The sequence below is a fragment of the Brienomyrus brachyistius genome, chromosome 2, assembly GCF_023856365.1.
Source record: "Brienomyrus brachyistius isolate T26 chromosome 2, BBRACH_0.4, whole genome shotgun sequence".
Classification (NCBI taxonomy): Eukaryota; Metazoa; Chordata; class Actinopteri; order Osteoglossiformes; family Mormyridae; genus Brienomyrus; species Brienomyrus brachyistius.
This window is the reverse complement of record NC_064534.1, coordinates 25424080-25446039: the sequence shown is the minus strand read 5'-3', so window position 1 is coordinate 25446039 and position 21960 is coordinate 25424080. Positions and strand designations below refer to the sequence as shown.

Below are 21960 nucleotides of genomic sequence, written 5' to 3'. Positions count from 1 at the left end.
TTTTCTGTCAAATTACAAGTGCCTCATTATCCTCATTCTTATCATCTTCATCAAGTCAGAGTGCTAATAGGCATAGTTCAGAGTGCATGGAAAATGATGGCAAATGCAGAACTGAACAAAGTACATCAGTCAAACTCTGCTGTCAATCTGTTGCTCAAAGTGTTGTTCTGTAGCGAAGTGAAAAAGAGAAAATTCCCAATGCATGGGAGGACTTACATACTGTATACTGTATTAATACACATATTTTTTCTGTTTCTATTAAAATATATCTTGGGAATATATATTTATTTGCCTTTATTGTTTTGACATCCATGGACAGTAGGACAGTAAACATAGTGTGTAAATGTGAGTGTTTTTTAAACCCTGGCCAGTACACATACAATACCTAGTCCCTGATGAGCCCACTTCCCCCGGCCCCAACCAGAAATTGGGAACCAGGAAATGTGCCTGGTTCATCCCAGCCTCTGGTTAAGCCCCCACTACAACCTGATGCTCCTTTTGGTGTTTCTGCATCCTATTTCACCCAAGTTAATGTTTTCCTGTTGTTCTGCATCACTTATCTGCATCCATCCCAAAATTAAAATCCCAGTTCCTGCCTCACCTTCCCTGTACCAAATATTCCATCTGAATTATACTCCTCTCACACTCGCCTGCCTTATATCTAATATGTGTATTTTTCAAGCACTTAAAGAGAGACACAAATACATGCAGACACACATATGGACAGAAATGCATGACTATGTTTTTTTGTTTGGGCCTTGTTTTACTAAAGTTCCTTTTATCAAAATGTGTGGTGCTGTTTTGCACAATGGGAGACATTTCTTGAACTACCACGCTGTTTTGGTGTCACATGGGAATCGTTGTTGCGATGATACATTGGCAATAAAAGGATATTTTATGCATTATGAATGTTACATTTTTTTTCATTTCTTCCTTTTTCGCCGAAGCACCGGTTCATCTGTTGTTTTAAAGAAACCTAAGAGGAAATGTACGAATAGTTTATAGTTTTTGCCGATCAAAGTCACTTTTGCTGAAATTCTGCAAACACAAAATAAGTAAATAAATAAAATACTCAGATTGCTTAACAATTATTGAATGATTATTGAAAGAATTTAAATTCTGGACAGTGTGGCTTCACACATGCGGGGTTTGAAGTTTGATTGCCATTCCTGGTTTTGTGTGTGTGGAGTTTTTATATTCTCACTATGTTTGTTTATATGAATTGATTTGTTAAATTGCCAATTGTGTATCATGTTTAGGGTGTCCCTTGACTTTTGTCTTGTGCTTCTTGGGATATGATCCAGGCACATACTGAGAACCACTGCTGTGCTTAAGGTAGATGAATAAGTAGAATGATCTGAAAAATAGTCTAGCTTCCAGAGCATGATATATTATCATCATGGGCCACGTCTGGATAAAGGGACAAAAACCACTAGCGCACAGGAAAAAGTCTTTAAAATTGATCCTTAAAAACAAAAAAAATCTGGCCAGTTGAAAAATGAGAAAATATGGAAATTGGCATAGCTTCTAAACAATATTTGGAAGAACACCTTAGCAAAGTCCATCCATCCATTTTCTGTAATCACTTATCCTGTTTAGGGTCACGAGGGTCCGGAGCCTACCTTAGCAAAGTAAAACACAAAAGCTGAGCAAAAAAATGATGATTTACAAGGGAAGAATCAACATTTTATTTGAACTTTTTAAGTTTGGTACAAGAAATAGTTCCATGAAGAATAACTCATAAAAAGAAAAAACCAAAATTACCAAAATTTTCAAAAGAAAGTACTTCATACATAAAAAGGCAAGTTATGACCTGCACAGTATTCCACTGCAATTTTTAAGTGTTTTAAAATAATTGTTTATTCTGTACTAAAAACCAGACTCATCCATCTTTGAATCATTTTCATTCACTGATTGTGCTATAGGGGGTCACCAAACCCTCACAGGCAAAACACACCATTCAGACAGACATTTACACATATCGACAACTTGACAACTCCAATTCACCTCAGCTTGTATTTCAACTAATTTGAATGTTCTCATACCTATTTTATGCGCAAACAGGGTAAAACTGTCATAACTTCTGACGTCACACAGTTTTGAATTTCTTATTCTTGCCCATTTGCATTAAAACTATTAGGTAAATTAATCTGCAAATTGAACTTCACCACTGTAAAATTAATAAGAATAAACAGTGAAAGAACATTGCTTTATGTTTACAGAAACTGAATATAGAATTAAAAAAAAATCTATTAAAAAAGGATTATCACAGTTGGAGTTCACACTAGTTAAAGTATTTGTAGTAAAAAAATCAATTAATTCTTGACTGCCGTTTCGCTCTCACTCGAGGGCCTTGAAGCAGTAAACACCATACAACTTGTGCTTTTTATCAGGGAAGCCGACGAAGCGCACAGCAGCCTCAGTGGGGCTGCAGTATTTCCGTGGCTTTGAGATGGGGTAGCGTACACTGCCGTCGGCGAGCCAGCCAGCATCACAGCGATCGTACCCCCCTATTTTCCAGGCAGCATATATCTGCCCCACCTTAGCGATCTCAGAACCATCCTTCTTGCATGCCTTCACAGCCTCATCATATGTTAGCTTGCTTGCCTGAGTCAGGAAGTAGAAGTGCCCTTTAGGAGAGAGGGGAAAAAAAAGCAATTTTATATTTAAAGATCTAAAAATGCTTCATATTTATAAAATCAATGCTATTAACATCCATCCTTTCCCAAAGCACTTATCCAATATAGTGTTGCAGGAGTTAGGGGTGGGTGGGTGAGTGGGTGGGTGTCACAGGGAGAACATGTAAAATCCAATCTGAGTGAGGGGCTGAATTTGAACCCCTAACCATAAAATAAATACAATATTTTATCATCGTTGGAGCTCATACAACGAATTGTGGGGCAACAGTTCTACCTCAGTGACCATAACACCTATTTTTATTATTATTGATGATAATAATAATGATAATAATAACGATGTAGTGATTGGCAATTGTGTTCTTATTAATAATCACAGTTCATCAGAACAAAGTCATGTCACGACCATATTACTGCATGCTGAATAAAATTTAATTTCACAAAAAATGTCTTTAGTAAATGTACATTAGTGTGTGTACATTCAGAGCTGATCTAACCTTTATAGTCTGAGGTGAAGCAGAAAACATCATAGTGGTTGCTATGCTTATTTTGTGATCCATAACTTCTCATGCCTGCCGCTGCATTCTTGCCACCGCATGGTTCCCTGGGTACAGCAATGGGGTACTGCACAGAACCATCACTGAGCCAGCCAGCGTTACACCAGTCAAACCCTTCTTCCCAAGCACTGTACAGCTGGGCAGTGGATGCCATAATTGCATCCTGTTGCAGGCAAGCGTTCTCCGCATCATAGAAATTCAGGTTGTAGCGTCCCAGACGAGGAGAATACGGGAACACAACACCTATTATAACAAAAAAATAAGTGAATATGATTATTGCACCATTTAAATGAGACATTAAAGAGAACAATAACAACCAAAATATAAATTTAGAGGAATTAAGAAAGAATTCTAAACAAATTCTGCACAAAGTTAAAAAAATAAAAATCCATATATATTGATCCATTACTGTAGGTATTTAGCTTTCAGTATCATAACATATGCATGTACCAGCTTTACCTAATACTGCTCTCCTGTGGAAATAATTATGTTGCACAAGTATCTGTTTAGTAATTGAGACATGTAACTCCATAACAATAAATGGAAACATTCAAATTATTGTATATGGCATATACATACAGGTAAGGGGCTCACACTGATTACAGGCCATTGCACTGCATTACAGCATGAGTGCAGCCATGCAGTGGGTTATACCTCAGCACCACACCAATCTGAATGGACCAGAGTTTTTTTTCTGGTGGCTGCAGTGCCAATCCTGCCACCAACCCCCAAATTTCTCTGCAAGTTTGGGGGACTTCCTTACAGAGCTAGATGTAGATTAATGTCTTACCCAGAATGAAGAAATTGCAAGTTAAAGGCTTTGCTCAAGGGCCCAACAGAGTAAGATCACTCATGGCATTCATAGGATTCAAACCAGCAACCTTCTGATTACTGGAACAGATCCCTAGACTAAGAGCCACCAATCCACCCACCATGTTACATATGCAGCACTGGAAAAAAATTAAGAGATCACTCTATATTATTTCTTTCCTGGTTTAATCTTGGTCCTGCTGGCAGAAAGCTACACTGCGTTGCAGACTGTCATGCCCAGCTCGCACGATCCTCGTGTGTGCCACTCCCCCTGATTATCCACGTGTGCTTCCCCGATCTTGCCCAGCTGTGTCTGATTATTTTCGCCCAGTCTTGTCTATTTGAGTCCAAGTTTTGCCCTGGTTGTTTGTCCGTCATTGATGTTAGTCAATGTCAGTGCCAGTGTTTTGCTCCGTTCTGTCCTGCCCCTTATTAAATCCCAGTTTTCCCCGTATTCCGCCTGCCTGCCTGTTCCTACCTGCCCACTTACCTGCCCGTCCGATTACCCGCTTAACTGCGATTCTGACAGAGACTGCTTCCAGGTTCAAAGTTTCTAAGACAGCAGTATACAACAAGAAGATGAAGCAGGAGACACTGGCAATGACCAAAAACCAGCCAGATAGAGGGAGGAAGCAACTTTCTAATGCCAGAGATGACCATCAACTTATCTGGTAGTGCCTCATAAATTTATAGATGATCCCAAGTGACCGTTGAATGGGAAACATTAAGTGGTGTGAAGTGCACTGCTAATAATAATTAATTGATACTTTATTGATTCCCTGCAGGGAAATTATCTTTATGCCTGCCTCAACTTGCTGTTTGTGGAGTAAGTTGACCGTGAAGGGCTGCCACCCATAGCAGCACCCTGGGGGTTAAGGGTCTTACTCAAGGACCTGCAGATGTGCTGAGGCTGGGTTTGAACCTGCAACCGTCTGATTACAAGGACACAGGCTTAGCCCACTGAGCCACACGCTTCCCCCAAGAAGACCTTCATCAGTGAGAAGCAGGGAAGAGCCTGGCTGGAGTTTGCAAAAAATAAAATGTTTACACAGTACAGCTAAACTGAGAAATGTGTAAAACTGAAAATTTTGCTGTGGTCTCAATTTTTTGCAGAGCTGTATATTGCATTACTGTATGTGCTCTTATTTGTGTTCCAATGGATGGGCACATAATGGTTATAATGTAAGAGGGCCTGGTATTGCTGTAAATAAACGTGACACAGTTATCTATGGAGCAATAATGTCACAGTCTTGAGGCAATAAGTATGCCAGATGGACAGAGATGGCAAAGGAATCATATATTTTTCCCAAGAAAGCCATTCTATAAATCCTAGCACCACAATCATTACACAGAAGCACATGAAGGAACACTCACAAATACTACCACAGATCATGAATGCAGGAACAGTGATTAAATAACATTTTATTTACTACAAAAAAATGATAAATTAATGTTATGGATTTTAATTTCCTAATTCAATCTGTTTTATTGTGCTGATCTGTTTGCATTTCACTAATCTGGCCCCTTTCCATGAAACATTCTACCTGTACTGTGCTACATCAGCACTGGAATAAGCAATAAGCATGGGACATCTAGCTGGGGGAAACACGGCAAACGATGCTACCAAATTAGCCTTCACATACAATAATTAGGAAATGGCAAAAGCAATAATCCTTGGACAGCTTATGTTTCTGTCATGAATGTCAACCATGTTTAATATTACAGCCAAAGATAAAAAAAGAGGTGTGAGACTACTAATTTGACTAATTGGTAGAATAATCGTTCATTTATTGTGTGGAAAATTCCCTGATTTATGTGTATTAGTATTCTTTGTATACCTTTGTACAGCAGTTTACTGATATGGTTATTTGTATCTGCCGCAAGCACACAACTGCATTCTCTTTACCAAGAAGCAATCTTGGCAGATCACTCTGCTTACCTTGCAGCTCCAAAGTGATAATTCCAGCACCATCATCCATGCCGTCGATGATCTCACATTTGTACACACCGGTGTCATGGAGTATGACATTAGTGATGACCAGTGAGGCGTCATTCTCATCTGCTTCTCTCAGGTACACGCGGTCGTGGAAGCTGCCGAATACCTTCTTGTAGATGCCCATGGACACCAGCACATCCACCTCGTCCGAGTGGTCCAACGAAAGCTTGGACCATCTGATTCTCATTTCGCCAGTGGTAAAGTCATGTGAACTGCCTTGTAACCTGCAGGGTAGAGTGGCATTGCTGCCCCGCCAAGTGACCACTTTGGTCTCTTGTGTATGCACAGACAGGCGAGAGCCATTTTCTGAAATCAAGAAATAATATTTTGTTATTGTTAAACCTAAATTAAACCTTATTCAAACCTAACTCATGAGAATTAACTTAAAGCTTGACCAGTTAAGCCAAAAATTAGTAGAAGGGTATACATCTAGTAGAGTAATTATTTTATGTTTTTGGATTTACAGGTTATCATACATTTAATAAAACATCAACAATGGTTATTTTAAATATAATACACTGAAAAGGCAAATCTCTCTTAGTTACAGATCCCTTGCAGACAGCCAATGAGCTGAACTGAAGTTGCTTCCTGTAACTTAAAAAAATCACTATACAGTGGTACCTTGGTTTGTGAGCATAATTAGTTCCGGAAACGTGCTTGTAATCCAAAGCACTTGTATATCAAAGCGAATTTTCCCATTAGAAATAATGGAAACTCAAATGATTCATTCCACAACCAAAAAATATTCATATAAAAATGATTAATACAAAATGTATGGTAAAAATAAATAAAACAAATAACCTGCACTTTACCTTTGAAAAGAATCATGGATGGTGTGAGGGAGACGAGAGAGAGGAAAAGATTATTTTGTTATTAGGTTATTTTGTAGGACGACTTTCACTATAACTGACAGAATCATTGCTATCTGTTGACTCACTGGAATATTTTTCTTTTGGTGCAACTTTAACAATGAACCTATGCAATGACAGCTGCTTTGCCTTCTTTTCAATTTTGCGGAAATTTGGATATTGCATTGTCAGTAAACAGATTCACGTTGGGTAGGTTACACTGTTACGGCCTTATGGTGCTTTTCTACAAAATTTTAACTATACGAGTGAGGCACGCCGACTGAGACCGAGCGTGGGAGATGATTACCCAAAATCCCACAGCGAGAGAGAGAGAGAGAGAGAGAGAGAGAGAGAAAAGAACCATTGGCTCAGTTATGATTACGTGACGCTAGGCAGACGCATATACGTAATACTCGTATTACAAGACCTCGCTCGTTTATCAAGTTAAAATTTATTTAAAATTTTTACACGTCTTGAAAAACACTCGCAATCCAAGAGCAAGTTACTCGCAATTCAAGGTTTTACTGTATTTACTGCATACATCCATTGTTTGCTGCTTATCCAGGTCACAGGGGCAGCAGTCACTTCTGTCAATCTTCTGCTCTATTCCACACTTCTGATCAAGATAAACAAGATCAAGAGATACAGTACTTGAACACCTCTGCTTGAGGTAGTAACTCATCCCCAACCTGGAGGAGGCAACCCACCCACTTTTGGTTTAATGGTTTCATGAATAAACCCAAACCTGCCCAACACCTCTCTTCCATAGCAACTAAAGCTCTAAAGCCAATTTCATTAGTCTGGAATACATCCATCAAGGCCCCTGCCTTCAACTGCCATCTGATCTACAATGTACCAGAAATTTATGGCTCCTCCTTCAGGTGGAGAAGTGAATTATGTATTGGAATGTGATGTTTTGTTTGTATAATACTTCCCCAGGAACCATCTTCCTGCCCACCTTAGGGAGATTAGAACATTGCAATTGAACAACCTCACTTTGCAAAAATTATCAGGTGGAGACTCACTCTGTTACATGTAACACCTCATGAAAACCACACAAAGTGTTATGAATTAATAAATAAATGTTAAATTTATCAGGTCCTTTTTAAGACACCGAAAGCATTTCACAGAACCAATGGGGAGCCACTTGAACCACCACTGTGTAGCACCCACCTGGATGATGCAACAGCAGCTCAAGTAATGATTATCCACCTATCATCCACTTTCTAATCTGTTATCCATGGTCAGGGTTGTGGGGGGACCGGAGTCTATCCCAGGCAGCACAGGGCACAAGGATGGAGTAAATAGTTTGAAACTGGAAAATAGTGTACCAAGACCTGACTTCTACAGTCAGACATCTACAGCAGTTCTACAGGCAAGATTGAAATAAATGAAACCACAACAAAACAAGTGGTGGAATGTGGTGCAATGAACTTCCCCTAGATGTCCGAACAGCTGAGTCATTGGGTGCTTAATTCATGGCAAGTAAATGATTTCTTATATATTTGTTTTGGCATTAAACTCATCTTAATCTTAGTGTACTTTGTAAATATGTCAGATGTATGTGAAGTTTGTAATTTGACATCAAAGTATAGACATTGCAAAATGCAGTTTGGAACACTTGTAGAAACATTATAAAAGTACATAGCAAGCAATGGTGGCAGTTTGTTTTGATCCCAGATATCTGATCACCAAAGTCTTGGCTACATGAAGATGAAATGTGGTAAACAAGATCAAGAGATACGAATAAGAAAAACCTAACTTATGTCACTATTTCTGGTTTCATTTCATTGAATATGTAGCAATTTTCATATGTATGCATGAGCCATTCACACCTGGCCACCCCCCCCCCCCCCCTTTTTTATGATGTTGATGGTGATGTATCTGGATCGCGTTTCACTGTTGCGTTGTTCATCAAATTACCATGCGAATGCGATTTGAATACACGGAAATGCGGCTATTTAGAATGCGAAGAGTGATCTTCAGGTGAGGGCGGCACTACACACCCCCAACGAAGGTAAAACAAAGTAAGGTGACATGGTTTACTTTTTTGCCGATTTAAGCTAATTTAAAAAACTTTAATACTTCCAATAATTTTCAGTGTTTTTTTGTATGTTTCTACAATAAGATTTCAGCGAGTTTCAGTATGAATTGAATTACACGAGAAAGATACGCGGCATCGCCGATAATGCCGTCGCCAGAGGGATAAACAGGCACGATACCCTTCTGCTCTCCGCGGGAGTAGCTCTGCTGCAGCCGCCCACAGGAAGGCTGTACACACCATGAAAGGGATGGGGAAAGTCTTTACGAGATTCATCCCCCGAAGAGTTGAAACCATTGGAGAGCTAATAGGGTCAGGACTCTTGGGGATCGGGGCTGGTGAGCTTCTGAGGCGTCATCTGCTGCATTGCGGCCCATCCGGGTGGGTGCCTGAAACGTCTTGTCTCTCTGGCAAGATGACCATCTTTCTCTGCTGTCAGGGGAGGTTCGTAAACTCCGCATTTTGGTGGCAGCCCTCTCTGAGGTATGCAGACCTGGGAGTGGCCAGATCTTTGTAGGTGGGTATACCTACTTTCGGTCTGGTGGCTGTCATACTATTGCAGTAGCTATTGCTGTAGTGGATCAGCTTGGTGGTTGATGGGTGCCCATGAGGTGACACTCCTCTGGTCATAGGTGACTTCAATGCCACCACCGGCACTGACTGAGTCCCCATAGGTCTGGAGACCGGGGTGAGAGTGGCTCCATGTTCCTTGACTTTACAAAAGGTCAGGGGCTGTGGGTCGCTGGATCCTGGTTCCAACGTCCTGAACCGCATCATTGATCTTGGTGCTCCAATACTGGGGGTGTAGCAAAGGAGATCGATCACATCTTCATAGGTAGACGCTGGAGGCTCCTCCAGAACTGCAGGGTCTATAGAAGTGCCCAGTTTGTGAATTCTGACCACAGACTTCTGTGATAAGACCATGAAGGTTGACAAGGGTTGTGTTGGTGCTGCCGGTGTTCCCAGAAGGAGGTGTTTCGTCTCGCAACGCACCCTGAACATTATCGAAGAGAGTTGCTAGATATCTGATGGGAGCTCCGCGACACATGGGTGACTTCATCGAGTCACGTTGTGAACAAAATAGAGATATTCATAAAACAGGGATACTATGAATAGGGATATTCATAAAATAGGGATACTCAATTGGCTGACAATCGATCCACCCCCCCGGTCGGCAAAATGTAGTGTGGAAAGACGCCAAGATGTGCCATTCTTTGATACATACTATACATAGTTTAACACAAATAGATAGCATCCAGCATAACAGCCACATATTACAGTAAGCGCCAAATTCATTGCTTTACAAAAAGGAGCACACTCCCTTTTGGTCAAGATTGGAAAGGACGTAGGTAAGAAATATTGTTAGCAGTATTAAAATTATTCTTAATATTTAAATATTGTTTAGTAATATAAACACAAATATATTTGTTTACTCCACATAATGTTAATTCTGATGTAATTAATAATCAAAGAAACAAAAAACAATTTAACTACCAAAGGTAGTTATACCAACCATGCACCATTTACAAAAATAAAATAAATTGCAGTATAATTTTCACTGAAGTCATGCAGACTGTGCAGTACATACGTACATGCATACACAGTTCTCCTCACCTGATACGTAGACAGGAATTTTGGGATCCATGTTGCTGTAAGCATGGTCGAAAATTAATACCAAGGCAAGCAAGGTAATCATTTTTTTATGCACCAAGGGCTCTTTGCTGAAAAAGAAGAAATATGCATGAAACGTCAGAAAACTGGATTCAATGCACTGATGTATTTCTTTTGTGGTTGACAGTTTTTACAGCTGCAAATCTGAGTGCTTTTGAAAACCTAGGGCTCCCCTGAAGTCCCTCTTAAGTGCTTTTACTTCAAACATTTTTCGAACTTGGTTCAAACAACACCCCTTTCTCAAACAAGTGACTGTGAAGATAGAATTTTTCCAGCGAGTGACGCTAATTTTTTCTAATCTATGTGGTTTACGTAAATTTAAAAACATTAAAACATGAAAATGTGTCTGTGTGACTGAACGGTGTGTGAGTGTCCCTTGCAATGGGTTAGTGCCCCATCCTGGGTGTTTCCCAGCCTTGCACCCGTAGCTTCTGGGACAGGCTCCAGCCCCCCATGACCCTGAACAGGACAAGTCCTTACAGAAAATGGATGGATGGATGGATGGATGGATAAAATTTGAAAATAAAGAAATTACTTGCACAGATTCCTTTTTTCAGTACCTTGTCTAAACTTTCTGGCTTTAATAAATTTTATGAATGGGGGATGATGGCAAAATTGTGAATGTAGTATAACCATAAAAAATGAACCAATTAATTAAACTTGTTTAAAATATTTGAAATTATCAATAAAACACCATATGAACAAGTTTGGTATAATCTTACACTAGAACTGTTTAATAGAAAGTAATGGAAAAGTCAACTTTTTTATTGTCAATGTGGTGTAACCACCAATTAAAGAGCCATGAAATTCATATTGTGCAAGAAATCCATTTGATCATAGAGGAACCCTGGATGAACCTGCCGCATGCCTAGGTTTGTAACTTATATTAAGATATCAGATAATTTGACACTTTTAGTGTATGATCAGGTGCGACTAGGTCAATATGTCAAATGGTATAACCTCAGGGAAACTCAAATCATCCTAATTATGAAGATGGCTACTTTAAAAATGTGCTTGAAGCATTCACCCCAATGCCATGTGCTTACTTACATAAGTGTACAAGATAAAGCTTGTCAAACTTGATTTGGTCCTATTACAAGCCTTTCTGTTAGGCCAATTTAGTCAAATATCGGTAGTTTATGATGCTGATCAAAGATATAATACAAACTGCAAGCAATGATTTTTCCCAAATAAGCACCATGTTTAAACAAAAGCATATTCATAAGTACACTTGGTATTGTAAGCCAAAGACTGAATTTATAGCCTTGTCATCTGACTGGAGGCCATGGATTTTGGAGACACAATTAAAAAGAGAGAGGCAAAGCCATCAGCTGAACCAATTGATGGTAAGGCTGTTTCAGGGCCAGGAAATCCTATATGAGGAATCAGGGTTTACTGGGAATATCTGGTTGAAACTTTAGTAAAAGATGAATTAAACGCACACCTCCAGGGAAAAAGAAAATTCTACCATGTACCAAATGAGGTCGATATGGTTGGGGCCTCTTGTCATCACAGAGGCTGTAAACAGCTGTGGCTACAGCTGCGACTACAGCTGCCTGCCATGGAACTCTGGGACCCACTAATGGACACCTCTGGTGAGGGAAGATATCAAGTTGAAGAAGGAGGTCTTCATGGAATGTTTGTACATGGGTCTCCTGAACCCACTGGAAGGTACTGACATGCCAGAAAGGCTGGAGCAAAAACAGTTCCATAGGCCAAAGCCGGTGAATGCGAGGAGTATTGAGAAGCAATGGAGAGTTTCAGAGATGGTTTGGAAAACCCAGAGATGTCTCAGGAGGGGCAGGTGTAGCCTTGCCTCTGGTGTTTAGCTGGGATACAGAAACAATATCCAAATTCACAGGATATTCCTGAGTGATGGAAGGAACATGAACTCCTCAACTCAGTTACATGCCTTCTTACAAGAAGGCAAATGTCTGGTGTATCAAAGTCACTGGGGCTGAAGCCTTTATGGTAATCAAAGGTCATTGTGGTGGACATACTGCAGGGAACAATGAAATCTGTCCATTTGGTCCAGTTAAAATTGTGTATGAATTTCTGTCTATATGCCTGGTGCAAAACTTCAGCCATTCAGAGGGGGTGTTAACCTCTGTCTCCACATCCATTCATGATTTTCATGGACAGGATACCAAGGCAAAGTCGTGGCTGGAAGGGTATCCAGTATGGACAGCTAGAGGTACCATCACTGCTATCTACAGATGATGTTGTGTTTGAATGATTCAATGTCAAGTGTGAAGCAGCAGAGTTAAGAATCAGCACCTCCAAATCCGAGGCTATGGTGCTCTCTGGATCGCTTCTTTCTGGTGAGGGGAAATAAACTCTTTCGATAAGGGCAGACTAAGTATCTATATATATAGCCTGGCTCTTCCCTGCTTCTCACTGATGAAGGGTCTCTTCCTTGCTTTATGGATCTTCAGTCCTGTGTCTAGGAGCTTGATATGAACTGTCCTATAGCAGTGCAGTTCACCACCACTTTTTGAAGGTCATTTGATGTGATCCTCCTATTCATGAGAAAATGTTGGATAAGTGAACGGTCATGTCTGTCATTAGGAAGTCACTTGTGCCTCAGGGGCATGAATTTGTCTGTGTGTTTGTGTGTGTATATATCCTTCTGAATTGTGACATAAAACAGACAGCACAACTGTGCGGTGTGTTGCCCATCTGTGTTAAATCAGTTAACACGACTGGTTCGTTGTGCTGCCATCACTTAGCACTGCTTCTGTCTTCATATACCATTTCCTATCCAAGTTTTAGCATGTGAATCAATCCCATTTGTATACATGTAGTGGCAGTATTCTTTGTAGTTCTATTCACCCAAGACATGCCAAGATATTATGGAAAATTCTGTGCTTCTAACTCTGCTGGAACAGTTTGGGGGAGGCCTTTTCTGCTCCAGCATAACTGTGCCCCCATGCACAAAGCAACGTCCATATTGACAGGTGAGTTTGGTGTGGACAGAGCCTTGACCTCAAACCCATCGAACACCTTTGGGATGAATTTATGGATTTAGATGTCATAAAAGTTCCTGTGGACGTCATGGCCAGGTGTTCCAATACTTTTGTCCATATAGTGTGTCTTCCAGCTGCTTGTCTAGTAGAGGGGCATATGAAACTCCCCACACAGAAACCTAGCCAGTCTTCAGGCTGTTTATCCAGTAAAGGGACCTATAGAATTCCCTGTACAGGAACTCAGTCTTCCAGCTGCTTATCCAGCAGGAGTGGGATTTGTGACCTCAGTCTCAGAGATGTGAGGCAACAGTGTTACCCATGAAACCACTGTGGCACCTATCTTCTGTAAGCTATTAATAATCAAAATAATAACTGCATACAGTAGTAGTTCCAGAGTGATTTTACCATCCATACTGTAAGATATACAATACGCTTCTGTAAAAATAATTCCAACAAATTGATCATGTTCAAAATTAGAAAGATGTCATATGCTATCCCCTTGAAATATAGCCTGCCAAATAATATTGCCTGCAGGACTATTTGGCTGAACAGATTGTACTTTATATTTTCCAGTAATAGGCCTAGATGATGAAGGAACTGGGGTTACTAAGCCAGTTTATTGAAACAGACAGTGTTTCTTGTTTTTGCATGCAGCTAACAGATTTTTCACAAATCTCATTCCAGAAGTCATAGAATCAAGCTAGTAAACAATTTCATTTGCAAAAAGATGTTCAAAGAAATTAATGCTATCACCAAAACTTTCACGAAAAAACATTATAAATGAATCAAACTAACTAAATCAATCCAATAATAAAACTGTGGGATACACGATAATTTCCTGAATATTGTATAATAAGCATATATTGATTTTTCATTGCTAGCCTCCTTGTTATATACATAGCGGTCTGGAAGCTAGTCAGTGAAATTTATTGTGAGATAATTTAATTGTCTCTCTCTTTCTTTTTGGAGTGTTGGGGAAAGTGTGTAAGGTAGGCATCTAATAATATTTCCTTCAGACTGTGATCATACAGAAAATTTTTTCAAGGGCAAACCCTGGCTTGGCTAGACATCATGGGGTAATTAATTTGTGTCACTTAGCCCTAGTTCATTCCAGCCTAGTCAGTGGTTGCACAAGAAAGAAAAGGTACAGATCTGGCAAACCTAATTACACAAGTCGCATGAAGCACTCCAGGGTAACCAAATAAATGACTTTAGTGCGCACTCAGACTCCAAGCTTTGCTCTCATCTGTGTATGTATGTGTACATGTGTGCGTATATCTGAAAAGGTGAGTAATTAACCATGTTTAACCATTGAAAACATGAGTTCAGCCAAGATAAAGTCACTTGTTTGATAAGCACCTTGTTGTTTTGTGAGTTAGGGAATGGTATAGTCTACTCTAAGTGGAAGAGCCAAGAGTTAAAAATACTTTGATTACAGTATGAATACTGTTTTTATTGATTATAGCTAATCCCTACTATATACTGTAATTTAGTATTGCATCAATAATGCAGCTGGTCTGAGGAGGAACAGATTGCTAATGCAAAGCTCTTGGGTTTAAATTCTAGGATGCACACAAATTGTAGCCCTTCCCTTTACTGTAAGTTTTGGGGATAAATGCATCAGTTAAATGTACATTGTGCACACAAAAATAAAAAATAAACAAACAGACAAATAAATATATAAATAAACTGTTTGTGCCCATGGTGCTGAGCAGTGAGTACAGGGCCCACTAGAGGATGTTGGGCCCTCAAGCCATCCTCAAGAAGTCTGTTTATGATTGTTTGGTCAGGGGCCTGTTGGAGGTCATTTTGTAGGGCTCTGGCATGCAGTGCTCATCCTGTTCCTCTTTGCACAAAGGAGCAGATACCGGTCCTGCTGATGGGTTAAGGACCTTCTACGGCCCTGTCCAGGTCTCCTTGAATCTCCTCCATGACCTTGAGACTGTGCTGGGAGACACAGCAAACCTTCTGGCAATGGCACGTATTGAGGCGCCATCCTTGATGAGTTGGACTACCTGTGCAACCTCTGTAGGGTCCAGGTATCGCCTCAGGCTACCAGTAGTGACACTGACTGTCGCCAAATGCAAAACTAGTGAAAAAAAACCGTCAGAAAAGATGAGGAGGGAAAAATACCAGTGGCCTCCACCTGTTAAACCATTCCTGGTTTGGGGGTCGTCTCATTGTTGCCCCTCTAGTTCACCTGTTGATAATTTCATTAACACCAAAGCTGAAACTGATTAACAACCCCCTCTGCTACTTAACTGACCAGATCAATATCCCAGAAGTTTAATAGATTTGATGCTATACTCTAATTAATAAGTGTCCCTTTAATTTTTAGAGCAGTATATAACTGGATTGTGCAATAAATGTATAGGTGTAATTTTGGACCGACATGTCACAACTCACAACACATTTATTAACTTTCACATTTCCAGGGTATCTGTCAAGTACTTCTAGAAAGCATCTTGGCGCTTCTTGGCGGCACGAGGCAATTGCGCAATACTATTGCAACCCTCCATAGGTGAGAAAGAAATCACCTATATGATAAGAGAACCGATAAAAAGGTAAGTTGACCGACCCTGGGATTTTGTGAATTGATATCGAATAAAAAAACCAAGATCAAGATTAATCATAAAATCGATATTTTTCACACGCCTACGATTTATACCTTCTCAGCATAATTCTGAGCTATTCAGGGTCATTGAAAGTAATGAAGAAGAGACATATCAGCTCTAAGCACTTTGTCAAGGCAGCATATCCACAGATTTATGCACATTTGTCTCATTATAGTTTTATTGTCTTTTTCATCATAGTGCCTCAGTATGTACAATAACTGGCCAGCACCCAGAACAGCATTTAATGTTTAAGCTGCCACTGCCAGCATTTACAATATCTTGCAGTTATGTACTGCCTGCATTAAAAACAAAGGCTATTGTCTGAAATAACCACAGTTCCAATTTTGTCTTCAAAGATCCTAAATCATGATCCAATTTCACTCTGAGACCCTGAATAGGAGACTGGAAGATGGATTATCTCTCTCTCGTCCCTAGAAGCCAGAAGCAATTACATAAGGACCTTTTATGGAGAATTTCATTAATGCTAAGGAGTAGTGTTTTTAAATGACTGAAATCGTACAAGTCAAGTAAGATTTCTGTTGTTGTAACCACCAATAGTCAAAAAAAACTCTTAGTGTTTCACTTAAGACACACGCACAAGGATTTAATTCAAAATGATTGCTGATGGTGCAGTCATTCTTCAATGGACTACATTTACACAAACAGATGCCTGTGTGTCATTTTTTCCTCTATCCTTTCTGAAGACCCTGTCCACCCTGAAGAGAATCATGAATGGCATGAAATGAGCAATATTCTCAACTGCAGACTCTGTGTTAGCTTTTTGCTAAACAATCTGGAATATAATCTGAAATACCTCGGTCTCATGAGACCTTAATACTTTGTCTACCATGAAGTGCCGTAGCTCTTTGATGAGCTTTCATCCATCTTGGAGTGCCAGGCTCACCTAGACATGGTCCAGGTGGTGCTAGATTTTTATCATCCACCATAGGGGAACCTGCAGTCTATCCCAGGCAGCACAGGGCACAAAGCTTGATTGGTTTGGTATGGCAGTATATCACTGACCACATACACATGCATACACACAATTGTTCCACATGAGGAATTTGAGAGACCGATAATTTGCATAACTTCCTGTCTTCGGACTGTAGGAGGATCCTACACAAGACAGAGAACAGGCAAACGCCAGACATATGGAGTGGAGGCAGGATTCAGACCCTCCAACTGAGGGTATGTGTGGTAACTCCCCTATTCACAGAATCGCCATGATACACGAAGGATGGGCCTGATTGCTTACATACCGAGCACAATAAAACAGCAAAACAGAACAATTACACTCCATTTTAAACGGGATGTGTATACTAATCTAACCAGTGTGTTATAGTTTTCCACGTTTTAATTCATTCAGAAATCTGGAGCTTTTTGTTTCTGTGATAGTTGCTGTTAAACCCTTAGAGGACATCCTCATTTAAGTTTTATGCATTTTCGTCCGAGGTCAATAGTAAATAAATAATATACACTAATCGAGAGACACTTCAGAGCGGAGGTACTGTAGTAGGGCTTTAACAGATGTATCGCTTAGTATAACTGCTGTAACAGGTGTAGGAGAATGACCAACCGTCTATATCTAACTTGTGATACAGTATGCATACAGTAATGTATATGTAAAGCACAGGTAGAATATCGAGATACGTCCAAATTGACTTGCATCCCGTGGTCTTGGTCCGAAATACGAATGCTAATCGGCCACGGCTGTATTATTGTGAGATTTTAATTTGAACTTTAAATACTCCATTCAAAATGGCAAGATCTTTAAGTTCTTTTAAGATTTTTTCTTCAAGTCTCCCCATATCATGTCCGTCTTCGGATACATTTTTGTTACATGTTCAATTCAAAATAACCACCATGTATTTAAAACTGTTTAAATCTCTCATTCATACAGTACAAAGCGATCGCCTGGCTAAACCGTTTAATGCGAGTCCCTCTGAACAGCCAGCGCCTTAGAGACGCATTCAGTTTTGAAACTGATAGATGACACCCATTTCTACACAGAAATGTCAATCAAATTGAACATCTTCTTAATTGTAACATAATTTTCATTTATAAAAGTCCTCAGTTAACTGGCATTTCTTTTAGTAGAATCGAATCCTATATATATGTCCACAGTATAAGTTTCATTATATATCAGCGCAAATAAATGTCATTACCTCCTCAGACCAGCGACAAATAATACGCTTTGTGTTCATTGTGGAAACATTAATAAAGTGATAAATAATTTTTCAAAAAGCAATTTAAAGGTGTATATATGCATATTCAAAATTTTCATAGGCTACTTATGCGGACGCAAATATTAAACCTTAATAGGGAGACAAATTAGCGTTTTATATTGATGCATATTTATATAAATTAAAATGCGGCTGTGTGTTTTATCACTGAATCTGTCAAGGTTTTAATCAATTCATTGATCAAGAAATGTTTTCATAGGCCTATTTGTGGTTGGTCTAATTCGAAAATAGATAGCATCAGTGGTATTGTCACAAATCTCATCAAGAAACATTTTTAAGTTTTAAACAGGCTGATATCGCCACTTTCAGGAAGTCGCTAGAATTTATCAGGGATGAATCTCGTCTGAAAGCTTGGTAATACTGCATAGTTATGCGGTGAAATAGTGTAGAAAATGTTATTTTAAAAACGAATTCGTATGAACTGACTAAGTTTCATTAGAGAGAGTCTGAAAGATTTGGCCTAGACTACCCATATGTCAAACAAAATTGAATATTTTTACATATATTTTCTCTTTGATGACGGTAGTCACAAAAATTTATACCAGAAACAAACCAAAAATGAATGTGGTCAGCTTACCTGCTAAATCCGCCTGTCCGGACTGAGTAAAAACACTGCGTCGAGTGAGTAAACGGACTTGCTCATATGTAGTAGGTCACACGTCATAGACAAAAACTACGTGCTACGGCAATCTTTGCTACTCTGCTTAATTCGTATAACAGAAGTTAAGCAGCTTAAATATAAGCGAGATATATACGATTAGCATTGGATTGTTGTGATAGGTGTCACGTAACATCCAGTTGCGTAAAGTTGGTGTGTGGCCATCACCCTAGACTCTATTTTAAGAGTAGATGTAGGAATATATAGGAATACGTTTTTTTGTCTGTAGTATTATTCTGTGGTCTTTGTAATTGATAATGAAAGTGTTAATACATCTACTCTGAATATATTAGCGATTTATTAGCAGATGCAAATCTCTTAAAACGCTTTTCACCTTAACTGACCATAATCTACACTATTTAATACAGAAGTCAACTTAATACAGAAGTTCCTTCAAGCAAGCAGACAAAAAGCATTTGCTTGTGATAATCACCACCACACTGTAAACATGAGGCTTGTATAGTCTTACTTTCTTCATCTTTATAATTGTGCATATATTGCATGTGTTTATACTGCGCACATATTTAAAATGTCTGGAATCTGCTTTAATAAGTAACAAAATACAGTTTTACATGAGTTTAACAAATTAGAAACAGCTGCTTATCAAAATTGTGCTTGCACCTTTTATGACAATAAAAGCATATTAGTTGTAATGTGTTGAAATTCTTTTAGGCTGGAGTACAGCTCAGCAGGTAAGGGGATCTACATTATGCTTGTGTCGGGAAGGTCACCTGATCGAGTCCTGCGGTCAGCAGAGCAGGCAAATCACTGTTGGGTTTTTGAGCATCACCCTTAACCCCAGCTGCACCAGGAGTACTGCATACTGGCCAACCTTGTGCTTTTGATCCTTTAACTGTAGAACAAAATGGGATGTATGAAAACCCAAGAATCCCAATGGACGTGCTTTAAATACACAATGCAAGCAATGTGTATAATTCAGTCTGTATCTGCTTCTCTGTACATTTGGAGAAAGAATTGAAATTTATCATTCTGCAAGAAGTTGGAATTCAATCGTGATGTATATCCCACTTATTCTGCATAGCGTCTGGGTGGTAATGCAGGACACATGCCAGGAGACACCTTGGATGGAATAGTAGTCTGCAGGGGTAATCCCACACAATACTGGGAGAATATGCAAACTCCTTTTTAAACCCCCAACGCTGCTGGTATGAGATGACAGCACACCACCAGTAAAGGACTGTGAAGGATTTCTTTAAAAGTTAGGTACGGTACTGCTTCTGATATTACATTTTAAAACATCGACAGCAATATTTCAGTGATATTGTAATTAAAAACCGTTAAGGTTCTTTTCTCATAATGAAATGTCTTTGTATCATTGAACTTGTATTATAAACACACACACATATATATTATATGTATACACACAGTCTGTATAGTAAATAGATAAGAATTTTACCTTTTTATCTTTTCAACTATACAATTCTGTTGTTGCAGGGAACATTTTTAATCTTAAAATGCGGAATAAACAACATAATTCTTATTCTATGGGCTTTGGGAAAGGGGCAGAAAACACTGCAACAGACAAGTGTTGGGAAGAAAGAGGTGAAAACTGGAGACGTATAAAAACAGTCTGAGGCTGCTGTTAGTTACCAGCACATCTTGAGCAAACTCTACTGGCAACTAAATTAAACATTACAGCAGCTTGTTACAATCAATAAAGGCACATTGTAGATACAGCTGTGAAACACAGATGGGTATCAGGCTGACCAGTGTTAACGTGACCCCTGAGTTTAAAGAAAAAAAAAAACATTGAGCCTTGTTCGACGTTTGATGCTGCTTGGATGAATTAGAAGGTCACCTAATTTGCAAGTAGGCATGTGCTGTCAAAGATATTGGGAACTGGTCGGGCAGGTTGTAGAACTGCTATAAAAGCATGTGTGCTTACATCTTTTGTTGTCCATACTAAAGTATCTATTTTATTATAGTATGTTTCATGCCACGTTAACCTCATTGTGTTTAAATGTTACCTTTTTATTTTTCATCATTTAAATGGCGCACATACCCTTGACCTTGCACTGGATATGTGGCTGGTAAAATTAACATGGTATTTATGGGAAAAACAAAGCTATTGTTCTACTAATGTTCCTATTTGTTTCCTGGGGTAGGCTTTACATATTAAGCATTCAGAGTACAACAAGATTAAGTATGCATAGGAAAATAAGGCTTTACAATAACATCCCATGGTTATTATTTGGATAAGGAACCAAATAAGAAACTAATTAAAATTTTAAAAAAAAATTACAATTTCAGTCACAAAATTTACTCTGCAGCTGTGTCAGACCTACAGTATATAGTAGCTTTCATGGGAGTAAGTGTGACTACTGTTTACAATCTTCAGACCACACAATACAAACATTTTTATCATGTATATGCATGCATGTATCCTCTAACAGTCATTTAGACTAGTCATTTCTCTTATGTAGCTCCTCACAGTGCAAGATGAGCATTTGCATGCTTTAAGATACAATGGAAAACAAACTCCCGATGATTCCATGTTGTACTCGAGTGCTTTAGATCCTGCATTCTGTATCAAAATGTAATCTTTGTTATGACTCTTCAGTCTTTCTGTCAATGCTATTGACAGTGCCTTCCACAATTCTTGGCACACCTTGTAAAGATTTGCAAAAAGGATTAGAAAAAAATCGACCTTTTGGTGAAGTAGCTTCATCTCACGCTGAAAAAAACATGGAATATCCAACTTTTCGTTGAAATAAATGAAATAATTATTTTTAACAAGAACACATGTGCACCCCTGGAAATTATAGTGCACACGATGTAACTGAAACATGTTTCACCTGTAAATTGTACATCTTTGAGTAGATTGGAGTGAATAGGAACCTTCAAGCTGTAATCCATGACTTCCTGATTAAATGCGGTACAAACATTAGGTGACACAGA

The 21960-nt window shown here is 39.1% G+C and overlaps 1 protein-coding gene across 1 annotated transcript; it reads right to left on the bottom strand.

Annotated features, from left to right (window-relative positions):
- Window positions 1-1664: 1664 nt before the first annotated feature.
- LOC125719993 (hyaluronan and proteoglycan link protein 1-like) lies at window positions 1665-19076 on the bottom strand. Its single transcript, XM_048994929.1, has 5 exons — window positions 18961-19076; window positions 10503-10609; window positions 5943-6305; window positions 3134-3436; window positions 1665-2630 (listed from the first exon to the last, which is right to left on the bottom strand). Exons 2-5 carry the CDS (start codon window positions 10582-10584, stop codon window positions 2341-2343), a joined length of 1038 nt encoding a protein of 345 aa, XP_048850886.1. The 5' UTR covers window positions 10585-10609; window positions 18961-19076; the 3' UTR covers window positions 1665-2340.
- Between the last annotated feature and the right edge of the window lie 2884 nt (window positions 19077-21960).

Bases quoted from the DNA above. Each gene is read 5' to 3' on its own strand.
- LOC125719993 (XM_048994929.1), bottom strand. From the start codon at position 10,584: ATGATTACCTTGCTTGCCTTGGTATTAATTTTCGACCATGCTTACAGC. The intron at 6,306-10,502 runs GTGAGGAGAACT...TCTTGATTTCAG, and splicing joins AATTCCTGTCTACGTATCAG to AAAATGGCTCTCGCCTGTCT. The intron at 3,437-5,942 runs GTAAGCAGAGTG...TTGTTATAATAG, and splicing joins TATCACTTTGGAGCTGCAAG to GTGTTGTGTTCCCGTATTCT.